Consider the following 13,510-nt stretch of genomic DNA (forward strand, 5'->3'; position numbering starts at 1 on the left):
GCTATTTAACCAACACCGGTGAGAGAGACTGTGAGTCTCAATAACACTCAAATCCATCCATCATCTATTGCTATGGCTCCCTCTAACTATCAACAAAACAAGCATTCTTCTTCTAGTTCTACTGTCATCCGTTTCTTTAAGATTATCGTCAGAGAAAGTCTTCAAGATGAAAACTTTGTAAGCATTTTTTCATCTTTTCCATCTCTTCTTCTTTCTTTTGAACTGTTTACCTTTTGAGATATTGTTCGATTCAACAATAGTTTCTCTCTTTATTCCTTTGTATATGATTTTTTTTGTTTATAAACACTTTTCTCATAGAACAACACACATGCATGACTTCTTAGCTGCAAAGATAGTAATAGTAAGCTCTTTAAAATTAATAGTATTACTATTCATTGCTTCTTGTTATCTAGATTATTTTTCATTAGCAATAATATAGACTTAATTATAATTAATTTTGCAGCAGAAATAGATAAAAAATACATAAGATGAAATGAAAACCTAAAATTATATTTGTTAAGTGGTTACATCTTATGTACTCCTGATGTATTCTTACTACAAAATTAATTACAATTAAATCTACATTATTGTTAATTAAAAATGATCAGGTAACACTTTCACTAATAAATTTTTCACTGTGCATTAGTTCTGATTCTTATCATTACTGATTTCGTCCCTACTAATTTTTATGTTGGACAATTCCATCTTTAACCTTTTTTTTATTTCACTTCTAGTTTCTAACTATGTAAATCATGTTGCAAAATAGTTCTTTGAGATTTGAAATTAGTCTCTCCTTTAAAATATGTGAACGATTAATCTTTACCTACATACAAAATTTAGGACTAATATGCTTAGATTATTTTATTGCACTATTTATAATTACCAGTGAAGGATGAATTGAGGGTATAATGTTACTAATGGCTTGATATATTTGATTAAATTATTTAACATAATACATGTCAACATCTTGGTGAAGACATGCTAATGTGTATCACCTTATTGTTAATATGGTTATTAATATCAAGTTCATAACATTGTAGATGTTACCAAAAAAGTTCACCAGAAAATATGGTTCTGGCCTATCAAACCCACTATATCTTAAGCCTCCAGATGGAACTGAATGGAGAGTAAATTGGACCAATCGTAATGGTAGAACTTTATTTAAAAGAGGTTGGAAAGAGTTTGTTGCATATTACTCTCTTGATCATGGCCATGTGTTATGGTTTGAGTATAATATTGGAACTTCTCACATTGAAGTAGAAATATTTGACATGAGTTGCCTCGAAATAGAGTATCCTGCCAATGATCAGATCAAAAAGCACCCGCCACAACACAGGGGCCAGCCGGTGAAAAGGCCAAAAGAACAACAAACTAGAGACGTGGATAACAGTCCCAACACTCAAAACATGAGACTTAACGAGGGACGGCAGAAGAAAAGATTAAATGAACCACTGTCAGGAGGAGTCCGGGGCCAACCTAGGAAAAAACTGAGAGCACCAGTATCATCTGCTTCTAAAGGTAGACAGTTGGAAAATGACGCACAAATCAGGAAAGGTATTAAATCTGAAAAGAAAAACCATAAGATGACAGTGTCTGTCAATCAAGATTCTAATGGTACGTGTCTCATGATTGGATCGTCCTTTCCTTTTGTGGATTCAACCGTTATTACTTTTGTAGTTACAACTTGTAACTGTTTTTTTTTTTTTTTGTATATTATGGTGGTAGCTTCTAATTCTTTGTTTTTCATGTACAAGGTAAAAGTAATAGAAGAAGAAAAGATTCTGAATCTTCTGTTAGGCCCTATCCTGCAAAACCTGAATCTCTGAAAGAAGCTAACAAGTTCAAGTGGGAAAAGCCCTCTTTCATCATCAAGATAAAGCAACTGTCTCAAACAAAAGCACCATGTGTAAGTATAAATTTATACATATATCCGTGTTGAAAATTATGTATCATGTGAACCTCCACGTGCATCCATTTGACATAAATATGATGTGCTGCAGTACTTTTCAACTAAATTCTTCCGGAAGTATTTTGAAAATAATCCACAAAATGCAAATATAAGGTTTGGAAAGAAGTTGTTCCCTGTTAAGTTGATCTATAGGCCATCATCATGTAATGCCTTTATCTCTGCTGGTTGGAACTTTTTTGCTCGAGCTAGTAAATTACAAGCCGGAGATGTTTGTTTGTTTAAGCTCGTCAACAGAAAAGATCCCGTGCTTGATGTTCATATTTGTCGTCGACAACCTCGCGGTAAGGCAATTGTTTAGGAATTCTTAAACTGTGTTATTCTGTAAAAAAAATTAAGATATCAGTCCTAACATTGAAAACGTAATTAATTTTAATAATGGAAAAGAATTTAACAGTATCCTCATTAAAAAAAATTATATTAAAAATTAATTGATCCTGTGTTTGTGTTTGACTTGGAGTACATTTTACAAATCTCTCATTTTTTCCTTCCTCTAAACATTTATAGCAGTAGAATTCTAATCTCAAGAGAACTATTGTTAGTTTTGGCTGAGAATGCAATTAGACTACAGTGGCTATGTATTTGGTCCTTAATGTAATCACAATTTGTTATATAAACTAATCTTATGATAAAATTTTTGTTGGTCTCCAACTCTATAGATATAGCTTGTATCCAAAATTCTCCACAAGTAAGATTCATACTATTTTTTTTACAATTCTATTATGATATCAGAGTCACTTTCCAAACCAGTGACTCGTGGAATTCAGCTCCTGAAAGAAGTTAAGGAGCTCAATTCACAGAATCCCTCTTTCATGGTTAAGATAAAAGACGGTGATCCAAGAAGATCAAGGCCTGTAAGTTTATTTCTTATATACATAATATGCCATACAAATTTTTTGAGTGCTAGTTTATACTTAATTTCACAAATTGTAATTTTATGACTATTTTTAACCATAGTGATTCAAAAATGAAATGTGGTGCAGAACTTATCAGCTATCTTCTACAGAAAATATTTTAAAAAGAATCAGCAGAATGTAAAGTTACAGTTCGGAAAGGAGATGTGGCCTGTTACGATAATCTACAATCCGTCGTCAAGAAACACCTTTATTTCGGCTGGTTGGAGCTCTTTTGCTAGAGCAAGTAAATTAGAAACTGGAGATGTTTGTGTTTTTGAGCTCATCAATGAAAAAGATCTATTTAATGTTCATATCTGTAGAGTTCAATGCTAGACTAATGTATTATAACTTCAGAAACTAAGAGATCTTAATTCTTAGACAAGTTAAGTTTGTGAAGAATGTATCAGCTTTCTTTTGTTGAATCAAACTTCTACTGTATCCTATATTCCTATCCTTTTTGGTGTCACCAGTTTTTATATATATATATATGAACTAAGTGTTTTAATTTTACTTCTTGTTTTGTCACTTTATGATTGCATTGTTTATCTTCTCAAAATGAGATAAGGTTGTGTTTGGTATAGGGATAAAAAAAATGAGGCAGAATTTTCATGTATTTTTTACCTATGAATCTAATCCATCAACTCATTAAAATAGTATATCATAAAAAAATGGAAGATTAATAAAATATAAAATAATTATAATTAATTTTATGTCTATTATAATTCCAATATTTGTAAGATTTTCTCTAGAATACTAATGTACTAAATTTGTGCTTTTTATTTTGAGAGAAAATTTTTCTTATTTATCAAATAAAATTTTTAAAAATTGGAGAGGTTAAGAATTCTTTTAAAATAATTTTTGAGTCTTTTCCACACTTAAAGAACCTTATTGATACATTAAAGATAAAACCATTTTTAAGTACTATCAATAGAATTTTAATCCTCTATAATTAAGAGTTTAAATATAGTTTTTGATTTATCACTTCTGGTTACACGGTGTGTGTTACTTTTTCTCGCTGTTTTGTGTGTGTGTATATATATATATATATATATAACTGCTTATATAAGTATCTAGTATTAGATTTGATGACAGTTCTTCTATATAACTTCATCATCCACCACCTCCTAAATACTCTTCTGTGGCTGTCATCTTCTTTCGCTTTTTCAATTAACTTGTCTTTTACCGGAGACTGTGACTGCGTCTGTGAACAAGAAGAACATCCATGGCTTCCTCTATTTCCTCTGATATCCGTTTCTTCAAGATTGGTCTCAAAAAAAGCCTTGAAGATGGAAACCTTGTAAGCATTTTCTTCACTTCATATCCTCTTTACTTATAATATTATTTAATGCATGCATTTCTCTTTGTGATTTTTCCCTTGTAAGGGTTTCTTCATCAATGCTTATTACTAAGACTAGTTTCATACTTTTATTTGAATTGCAGAAGTTAACAAAAAAGTTCAGTAAGGAATATGGTGATAGTGTTCCAAATCCAGTGTATCTGAAGCCTCCAGATGGCACTGCATGGAAGATAGATTGGTCTTTGTATGATGGTTTGATTCAATTTGAAAATGGTTGGAAAGAATTTGCTTCATATTACTCTTTGGATAATGGCCATCTGCTGCAATTTGCGTACAATGAAACTTCTAACATTGAAGTACAAATTTTTGACATCATTGATGGCTCTGAAATCAACTATCCTTCCTTGGATCACATCGGCGATGACAATTCGATTGAGATCTTGAATGAACTGCCGCCACGAGGCTGGTCGAGGAAAAAACTGAAAGCAGCAGCAGAAGTATCATCTCCTTCTACAAGTAAAATATTGAGGAGTTCTGTCAAAACTGGAGATGTAGAAAAGGGCCCTGATAAACAAAACTGGATGCAGTGTTGCAACAATGAAGAAGCTAGTCAATCTGAAGAGACAGGTCTTAAGAATTAAGATGCCAACAATTCGAAGTGCCAGAGTTGATCCTGATAGTATGTAACTTCATGATCAATTCATCCTTTTATTTTCGTAGATTCTAATGTATGTCTTTGTGGCTAAAATGCATAAATCATAGTTACAAATTCACCAAATAGGTAGCGTACGCATATATTTCACATAAAATATTTTACATATGGCGTACCGCGTAAGAATATCAGAACGTGTTGCATTTCATGTAACTATGCAATAAATATCTTATTGTTCTTAGGCTGTGTTCAAATTTGGTTCAAATGAATAAAAATTACTGTGTTGTTTGAAGCTTGAACTTAGCTACAAGTAACTTCTATGCAAATTTTTATGGTGTACTTGTAAAGTTGTTCAAGAAGCAAGGAAGTTCAAGTCAAAGGATCCTTCTTTTGATAACTAGTAGGTTTCGCTCCCAAACCAGTAGATATCGAACCACTCTCGATTTGCTAAAAATTGATAAAACAAATTCGCACGCCCAGTGGGACAGTTTGAAAGTTAGACGAAGTTTCGAATATAAATGGTGGTTCATCTGCAAGTGACAGTGTGCCTGTAGTTGCACAAGTGATTTAAAATAGCGACATGATGACACATTCACTCCACTAACAAAGTTAGTTCTTACAGTTGCTATTTTATTTCTCATTAAAACCTGGGATCAAAATATCTTACATCACGAGTATACTTACAAGAACTAGAGTGAACATTAGCCCTTCCTCAGCATTTCAACAATGAAATACTTCTAATGTAATAGTTCTCTGCTTTCATAATGATGACCACTTTTGCATCTCTACATTACTTATTGACTATATCTGCATAAGCAATAGTGACAAAAGAAAAACAGATTAAACATTCTAATTGCCCTGGAAATCACTCTAGTGTCAAGATTTGGCTACATCAATATGGAATGAAAATTTGAAATCTGAGGAGACGTTTGCTCATTTGCGTTATCAACTTTTTAAATTATATTTGCATTTAGGATGATACAGAAGGTATAATCCGTATAAAAAGAATATTACAGCTGTTGTATAAGGCATAATACAACTGTTGCTAAAGGAAATCATATCCACACTACAATTGCTAAACTATTGAATCTCGATATTATATGCATTTTCTGTACAGAAATTACAGATATATACAACAAAAGTGGAGCTGCAGTTTGGGCTGCCACCAAGATTAAGCAAGACAACTTGTCGATGCATGATAGGCGTCGTCCACTTGCGCCGCCGGCACATAAACTGCATCCTTCAGCATGCTGTGGGTTCGGCCATAAAATACATAAACAAGTAGCCCTATTGCCAGCCATATAGAAACACGCACCCATGTACCAGATCTGGAAGTAAAAACCGGCTAGATAAGTTGCGCAATGGAAGAAAAATACAGGTTAAACGAGCTATACTGAGTAATCGGGATGCTGAAAGCGCAGTAATATCCTATTAATTTGTTCTTCAAGTGTTCCCTAGGTTCAAGTTATGGCACAGATTTGGTATGTAATCAAGAAACTAATTGCTTTTCCAAGGTAATGAATGGAGAGGATAAGTTCTATGTACTTTCAGAATTGAATATGAATACTTACTCAAGATTAATAAGTAAATAGGAATTGATCAGAATGCAAGTTATGGGCAGCAGTGGCACAAGTGGGCAAGTGAAACCTGAAAATAAATCAGTAAAAAAAATAATCATTTACCATTTTACATCCAAGCCAAATGTATCTAATACATTCTTATATCAATAATCAATGTATCTGGAATTCTGGATACATTAGTTTAAGAATGTACAAAAAAAATTCTAAACAATGTATTGTAGAATGGAGGAATATTAGTTTAACAATTTAGCTTTTGCCAGATAAAATGCTTTTGACTCAATAATATGCATGTTAGTTGAATAAAATCAAGAGACTCATCCTGCATAAATCTAATTTCCCTAAGATCATAATGGAAAGCCATACCAGTCGAGTTCCCGAAGTTGTGCCTTGCATCATCTTGATCGATGCAAGTTAGGAAGACAAGACCAAACAGCAGAAGAGTGACACCAACTCCACACAGTGTAAATCGAATAGAACTGGTAAAAAGTAAACACAAGAAGTAAGAACATCAAGAAATACCCAAGTCCCTCTCTTTCCTATAGATAAAGCAAAGTCCCTATATAGTCTATTTAGCATCTCAAATTAGCTGCTAAAGTGTCTACAATTTGATCTTGTTAAAAATGAGAATGAGAATTAAAATAAAAATATGGATCTAAAACCAACCTGGGAAGAACCAAGTCTGAAGCTGCATATGTCAGGACGAATATCCCTATGCATGTCGAGGCTATTACCCACCCTACAACTTTTCGTCTGTTACCATCGTGTAAATCTGCGCCAATAAGGAATATGGTGTAAAACAGCAGATCAAAAGGCAGAAGAAAAAGTAAAGACAATAAATGGAAAAAACTTGTGTATGCTAGTAGCAAAACTAATTACAACTCTTAGTAACAAAATTTGCATCATGTATGATAGAGAAAATGGTAATGGAGAAGGATGTGTAACTCACAGTTGCCAGCAGAAAGATATTTAGAAATGAAGTCAGCTGATACATCTTCTTTCACAACTAAACGTTTATGTTCCCCAGAAGAATCAACTGAGATAATTGGTTCCTGGAGGGAACCGGGCAGCGGTGCATCTTCCGGAGGGATATATCTTAGTATTAACACAGATACTGCCACAACAGTGAATGCGAGAAGGGTACCCACACTAACCTGCAGATGACAAGTCAAATACACTTTTAATGCTTCAAATACACGGCACTCGCAGCCAACAAACAAGTCCATGCAGGCCATGAGAACAGCCTTAGAAATGTTTTAATAATTTCAAAGCAATCAGGAATAGAAAGGAAAAAAGGTTCTGGATTAAAATTGGAAAAGCCAATTATTTCATCAGAGGGATTTCGTTGCTCTAGCAATATACGGATTGTTACTACTAATAAAAGCAATTCTTCAGATTGAAATAGCTTAAGCTCTTTGATGGAGTTGTTTCTTGAGAGCAATGCTAACTGTTATAAACCTACTAGACTTACCATGCCAGCTAGCTCAGAGACTTCCATAGCAAACGCAAGAACTGCAGCGACAAGGCCAGTAGCTATTGTGCTCTTGACAGGAACCTGGGTGTGCTTATTTATATCAGAAAAGAGTGGTGGCAGCAGACCATCCCTTGCCATAGCCATCAAAATTCTCGGCTGAAAGATATTGAAGAAAACAGATTAAAATTCTTGGCTCTCAAAATAGAAGACGTCAAATGAAAATAAAAATTTTGCGATAACTGCATAAAGTAATCATTGAAAAAAGCCAAAAACTAGCATGAAAAAGTGCACCTATTACCAGGAACATAATAGTAGTCTTCATTGAAACCAGTAGACTATGACTAGATTATTGCATAAAATTTAAGCAAAGAAGCCTATTAGTATGAGGCTAATAGAAACGATGAAACTTACATGAATCCAGTGTAATTAAAGACGACAAAAGGCATGCCTAATTTGCATCTAATACTCTATGTGCATCTTTTAACCCTTTGGAATTTGATGAACTTCAAAGTTCAAACATAACATGCATCCAAAGCATTAATCCCTATGATCATGTACGTAGTAAAAGAAATTGCAACAGCATCGAGGGAAGAATAAACTAAACCATTTCAGAGTTTAATGTAGCCCAGAAGTGTTCCAATTAATTTACCTGGGGCAGTATCCCACCCATCAATGATGCACATAGAGCTGTAAATGCCCCAACATTTATAATATAACTGCAAATCACAAATTGGGGAGAAGAAGTGATTTTACTACTTATACTAGGCGGTGTAAACTTTGTGAAGAATCATAAGTACTATAGCGTAGCTTAATTTTTCACTTACGCTGCCCATTGCATCCCATGGTCAGCAAACGCAGACGATATGGGGGTGTCAGGATCAATAGCATAATAAGGTACTAAACCGACAATAACAACGGAAACCATCATATACAATCCACAACATAGAAACAGTGAACCACCAATACCCAGTGGCAAATCGCGTTGAGGATTTTTAACCTGTTGATCAAAGTAACACATTAGTAAGTAGCTAGAAGAACATCCTTAATTATGTATGTATCAAGCACAGAAATGGCATTTAGAAACAAGAATAGACAATCTGCACTGTGTCCTCATTTATACTACCTCTTCAGCAGTGCTGGCTACTGCATCAAAACCTATATAAGCAAAAAAGACAGTTGCAGAACCAGCAAGCATCCCATCTACCCCGAATGGAAAGTACCTATTACAAAAAGAGCAAGAGAGAAGTAATCAGTAACTATAAGACACCAAAATGCATGTTGAAAAGCAAAGTAAGGATGCAAAGTACCCTGTAGGAAGTTTATATCCAGCCCATCCAGATTTGAATCCAAGGTAACCGCCCGCTAAAATTACAAACATCAAAGCACATACATTCACTGATGTGACTACACTTTGTACCATTGCACTCTGCAATATCATGAATTCATAGAAAAATTAAGAAAACATTCGAATGGGTTTTCGGGGGAGTGAATATAAGCAAAGGATAAATACAATAAGTTGCAGTAACCAAAGTTTAGAGAAACTCAAGAGCATGAGATCTAAAAACATAGCTAAGTGCAAAATTTAAAATAATATCATACTATAGAAATGATTCTAACAGAAATATACCTCTTTAATCCCAAAACAGAGGAGTGCAGTGATAATAAATGTCACGATTGCTGCGCATGGATCCACAACAATATCAAGCCCAGGAATATGATGACGTGATAAAAAGACGGGCAAATTTTCTGCACCTCCAACAAGTGCAGCCTAAAATGAGAAATATATATTGAAGTTAATAGTTGCATCAGAAAATTTGTACAACTCTAATCACAGTTCCAACAAATGAATCTGCTAATATTCATTTAGACTTTAGCGTCAAACACCAATTAGGACTAACAAACCATGGCACATGCCAAGTTATTCATGATGGATTCAAGGGTGTACTTCATGTATTTGCTAATAAGAACCTACAACAGAGAGCTTCAGAGGGTAGTTTCAAAGAATAGTTCAAACCTAAGACTTTATTTCTAGTAGAATGGGTAACAAATGAGTGAATAACAGAATTACTTGAAAACTTCCATAAATAGTAAATAAAAGTAAACATGAACAAATAAAGTCAAAGTCAAATCAACCTCAAATAATGTGGTGTAATTAAAATGGTACAATATACAATCAAAGTTGCTAAGACAAATAATAACTCAATAGAATAGTTAATAGAAAAACATACCAAATTGGGAGTTATGCCACGAGCAACAGCAGATCCACTAATTGTATATTCAAGTATCAAGGCCCAACCAATCAACCAAGCAACTCTGACAAAATAATAATAATAATAATGAATAATGAATAATTTTCCAGATATAAACATTTCTCAATTGAAAATCTTTCTCAATAAAGGACCTTATTGATTTAGAACTAATGAATCCAAAGAAAGTGACTTACCCTTCCCCAACACATAAGTATGAATAATGATAGGCACTTCCAGCAGAAGGACAGCGACTCGCAAGCTCTGCATAGCAAAAAGCTGAAAGAGCAGCTGCAAATCCAGCTACCAGGAAAGAAATCGCCAACGACGGACCGGAATGCTCGCGAGCAACGGTTCCAACAAGAACATATACACCAGCACCAATTGTTGCACCAACACCTGAATCAAGGCCAAAACTAAATGAATTGACCATCAAAACAGCTTAGATCCAAATACCATAGAAGTGCATCCCTTAATGCAGGCAGTCTAACCTAAGAAGCAAGCATAAGTGGCTTAATTCAAAGTTTGTAACAAAGATCCAATTCAACCATTGTTAAAAGCCTACCTTTCTGGACCCAAATACAATACAGAACAAAAATTCAGCTAGAACAAGAAATCAATCTCAAACCAATTACTTAGATCATGAGATATTCTAAACAACATCCTACAATAAAAATCAGGAATCATGATTCTCTAATTATCAGAAAAGAAAACTGAATTACCAATTGCCATGAGTTGAGGCACAGTCAACTCCTTGGCAAGTTGACCCTTAGAGCTGCTTTCATTGGCAGAATCAACCTTCTTCCTTCTAGTGAAGAACATCCATGAACCCTGAGTTCCATTTTCACCACCATCTTGTGAATCAACCAAAATTCCCATCACAAAAGTAGCTTCCTTTTTTGTTGAGTTTGACAAACTAGCAAATTCAGCAGATTCTCTTTTTCTTTTTTATTTCCCCTCAGAAATGATGGGTAAATTTAACAATAGATGATAATGTTGTGATACGTTGAAGAAGATTGATTGGTAGTTAGAATGAAAAATTCTGGCTTTACCAATCTGTTGTTGACAAGTCCCAGTCTCTGTTGTGCCGCTACAATTCTCAAAATGGTTTCATGTGTTTATAGAAAGTTAGGTAGCAATTATTTGCAAATTGCAATGAATAATACAATTGAATCATTGAATGTTAGGTTAAAAAAAGTAATCATGTTGCTAAAATAAATAGTTTTATTATTTTGTTATCCTAAATTTAATTATTTTATTTTAAAATTAATATTTTTTAATACGAAAATCAGCATACAAAGGTTAAAGGAAAAATACAAAAAATTCACTAATTATGCGATCTTTCCTAATAAATAATACAAATATTATTATCAGTTCGGTTTTGGATCAAACACCAACCGAACCGATATGTTCGGTTTCTACAAACACACAACTATTCGGTTTGTTACTTTTATACAATCGAACTGAATCGAATTGAACCAACAGCAGTTTAATTCGGTCGGTTTTTTTTATTTTTAATTTCTAATGAGCAAAATATGAATCACAATAATTAGAGGTTCAAAATAGTCAATAAACTAAAATAATAAGAGTAAAACATTGAAATGGTTAGGAATTGGGGATTTTTGTTGTTAGGTTAAAGATTAAAATGGTTAAAACATTAAAATGGATGTATATGTTCGGTTCGATTTCTATCAAGCCAACCGAAAACTGAACCGAACCGATCAATTTTGTAAAAAAAACCAATTTTTTCGATTTTCAAATCGGTTATTATAATTTTCGGTTCAGTTTGTAGTAATTTTCGATCCGATTCGATAGCTTACACTTCTATAAATATATAAACCTTTTAGTTTAAGAGCATTTACTACTATATTTTTTTATTAATAAAATCTCAACTATATTAGGAGCATATCAAATCAGTTACTAAATTAAACATTAGAATGTCTTTGCAGAATGTCTTTTTAATTCAATATTAACACAATTTACTTTTGAGTTCTAGAACCTCGTAATTAATTAAAAATACAATTAGTTATTATTATAAAATATATATTAAAAATAAATTAAATAATATATAAATTTATACATAAATATATAATATAATTGTTGATTTTTTATAATTAATTTTGATGTAGAAATAGTACTTTTAATAAAATCACACGATTTATTGCTAAAACATGGTTTATTTCATTTCACAAGTCATAGTTTGAAATAATTCTATGGACAAATCAATCGTTGAAACGTTATTCTGAAGACTTAATTTTAATTGGCATGGTCAAATGTGAAAAACTCAGAAGAAGAAAATTGATCCCCATGAAAAATGAAAAAGAAAAAAGGACGAAAATTCTTGATAATTTTAAAATGAGAGGAAAAGGGATCTCTATCCTCCATTCTTCCACGACTCTGCCCATTGCCGTCGCAGAAATGGCCCACAATAATGGCATATATATGGTTAAATTGTCAATGATTCTCGTCTCCTTTCACCAAAAAGAAAACATGATTCTCGCCTCCAAAAGTGTTACGTCACTTGAATTAGAATCTTTGATTTTTTATTTGCCAATGGTTAAATCAGGAGTATTATATTAAGACCATGTCATGATTGTTATCACTGTTATAATTATCAATCATGCTGTTATCAATAATATTTCTATCAACTTCTACTAATTTTTATTTATAATTATATTTAATAAAAATATTTTTATAAATATATCTAATAAAAATATTTTTTTATAAATATGTCTAATAAAAATATTTTTATAAAAATATTTTTTAAATATATTTTTTTATATATATATTTAAAATATAATAATTAATTATTATTAACAATAAATTAACAAATAATATATTAGTATTCTGTATTTTTTTTATAACAATTATTAAAATATAAAATATAAATTATTAATATAAAATATATATTAAAATATAAATATAAAAAATATTAGAAAATTAATAAATTTTATAATTTGTAACAATTAATTAGTCATTATTAATATTTTAATAATGCGAGATTTCATCCAATAATATAAAATTATTTATTTTTTTGTGATTAAGTACTGAGCAAATTTTAATAAAAACATTAATCTCTTAAACTTTTTCTATAAATATATATTAAAAATAAATTAAATTATATAGATTTATATATAAATGTATTGATAATTAATTTTAATATATGAATAATATTTTTGTCCCAATAACGAATAAACTATTTTTTTCGTCCCAATAAAAACTCAACTGGTCCTCATTGAGTTTTTAGTATGTAGTAACTACTTGAGTTATTTATCTTTCTTTGTTAATCCATAGATTTTCAAATTATGAGATAAATTAATCGCTAAATTTGTGAAAAGAGACATTTTACTAATATGCCAAACAACCAAAAGTTACAATAATGTCTAAATAAACTGTTATAAA

The 13,510-nt window shown here is 32.0% G+C and overlaps 3 protein-coding genes across 5 annotated transcripts; 2 read left to right on the forward strand and 1 right to left on the reverse strand.

Annotated features, from left to right (window-relative positions):
* Positions 1 to 3,329, forward strand: LOC130956535 (B3 domain-containing transcription factor VRN1-like). Of its 2 annotated transcripts, none has more exons than XM_057883582.1 (6): positions 1 to 177; positions 1,041 to 1,614; positions 1,755 to 1,906; positions 2,001 to 2,250; positions 2,699 to 2,820; positions 2,950 to 3,329. In XM_057883582.1, the coding sequence occupies exons 1-6, from the start codon at positions 73 to 75 to the stop codon at positions 3,193 to 3,195; spliced, it is 1,449 nt and encodes a 482-aa protein (XP_057739565.1). In that variant the 5' UTR covers positions 1 to 72; the 3' UTR covers positions 3,196 to 3,329. The 2 variants fall into 2 exon arrangements, with proteins under 2 accessions (XP_057739565.1, XP_057739566.1); XM_057883583.1 differs by having other exon boundaries at positions 2,717 to 2,820.
* Positions 3,330 to 3,937: 608 nt separating this feature from the next.
* On the forward strand, positions 3,938 to 5,075 carry LOC130955441 (B3 domain-containing protein At3g18960-like). Its single transcript, XM_057882286.1, has 2 exons — positions 3,938 to 4,159; positions 4,303 to 5,075. The coding sequence occupies exons 1-2, from the start codon at positions 4,085 to 4,087 to the stop codon at positions 4,798 to 4,800; spliced, it is 573 nt and encodes a 190-aa protein (XP_057738269.1). The 5' UTR covers positions 3,938 to 4,084; the 3' UTR covers positions 4,801 to 5,075.
* Positions 5,076 to 5,451: 376 nt separating this feature from the next.
* LOC130955439 (cationic amino acid transporter 2, vacuolar-like) lies at positions 5,452 to 11,276 on the reverse strand. 2 transcript variants are annotated; one of them, XM_057882285.1, is made up of 14 exons: positions 10,831 to 11,276; positions 10,306 to 10,507; positions 10,091 to 10,175; positions 9,490 to 9,630; positions 9,170 to 9,288; positions 8,986 to 9,082; positions 8,687 to 8,859; positions 8,512 to 8,578; positions 7,860 to 8,018; positions 7,338 to 7,542; positions 7,055 to 7,160; positions 6,755 to 6,867; positions 6,383 to 6,458; positions 5,452 to 6,156 (listed from the first exon to the last, which is right to left on the reverse strand). In XM_057882285.1, the coding sequence occupies exons 1-14, from the start codon at positions 10,985 to 10,987 to the stop codon at positions 6,099 to 6,101; spliced, it is 1,758 nt and encodes a 585-aa protein (XP_057738268.1). In that variant the 5' UTR covers positions 10,988 to 11,276; the 3' UTR covers positions 5,452 to 6,098. The 2 variants fall into 2 exon arrangements, with proteins under 2 accessions (XP_057738268.1, XP_057738267.1); XM_057882284.1 differs by having other exon boundaries at positions 5,657 to 6,139; positions 10,831 to 11,274.
* Positions 11,277 to 13,510: the final 2,234 nt, after the last annotated feature.

Source organism: Arachis stenosperma, chromosome 10 (assembly GCF_014773155.1).
Source record: "Arachis stenosperma cultivar V10309 chromosome 10, arast.V10309.gnm1.PFL2, whole genome shotgun sequence".
In the NCBI taxonomy this organism is placed as follows: Eukaryota; Viridiplantae; Streptophyta; class Magnoliopsida; order Fabales; family Fabaceae; genus Arachis; species Arachis stenosperma.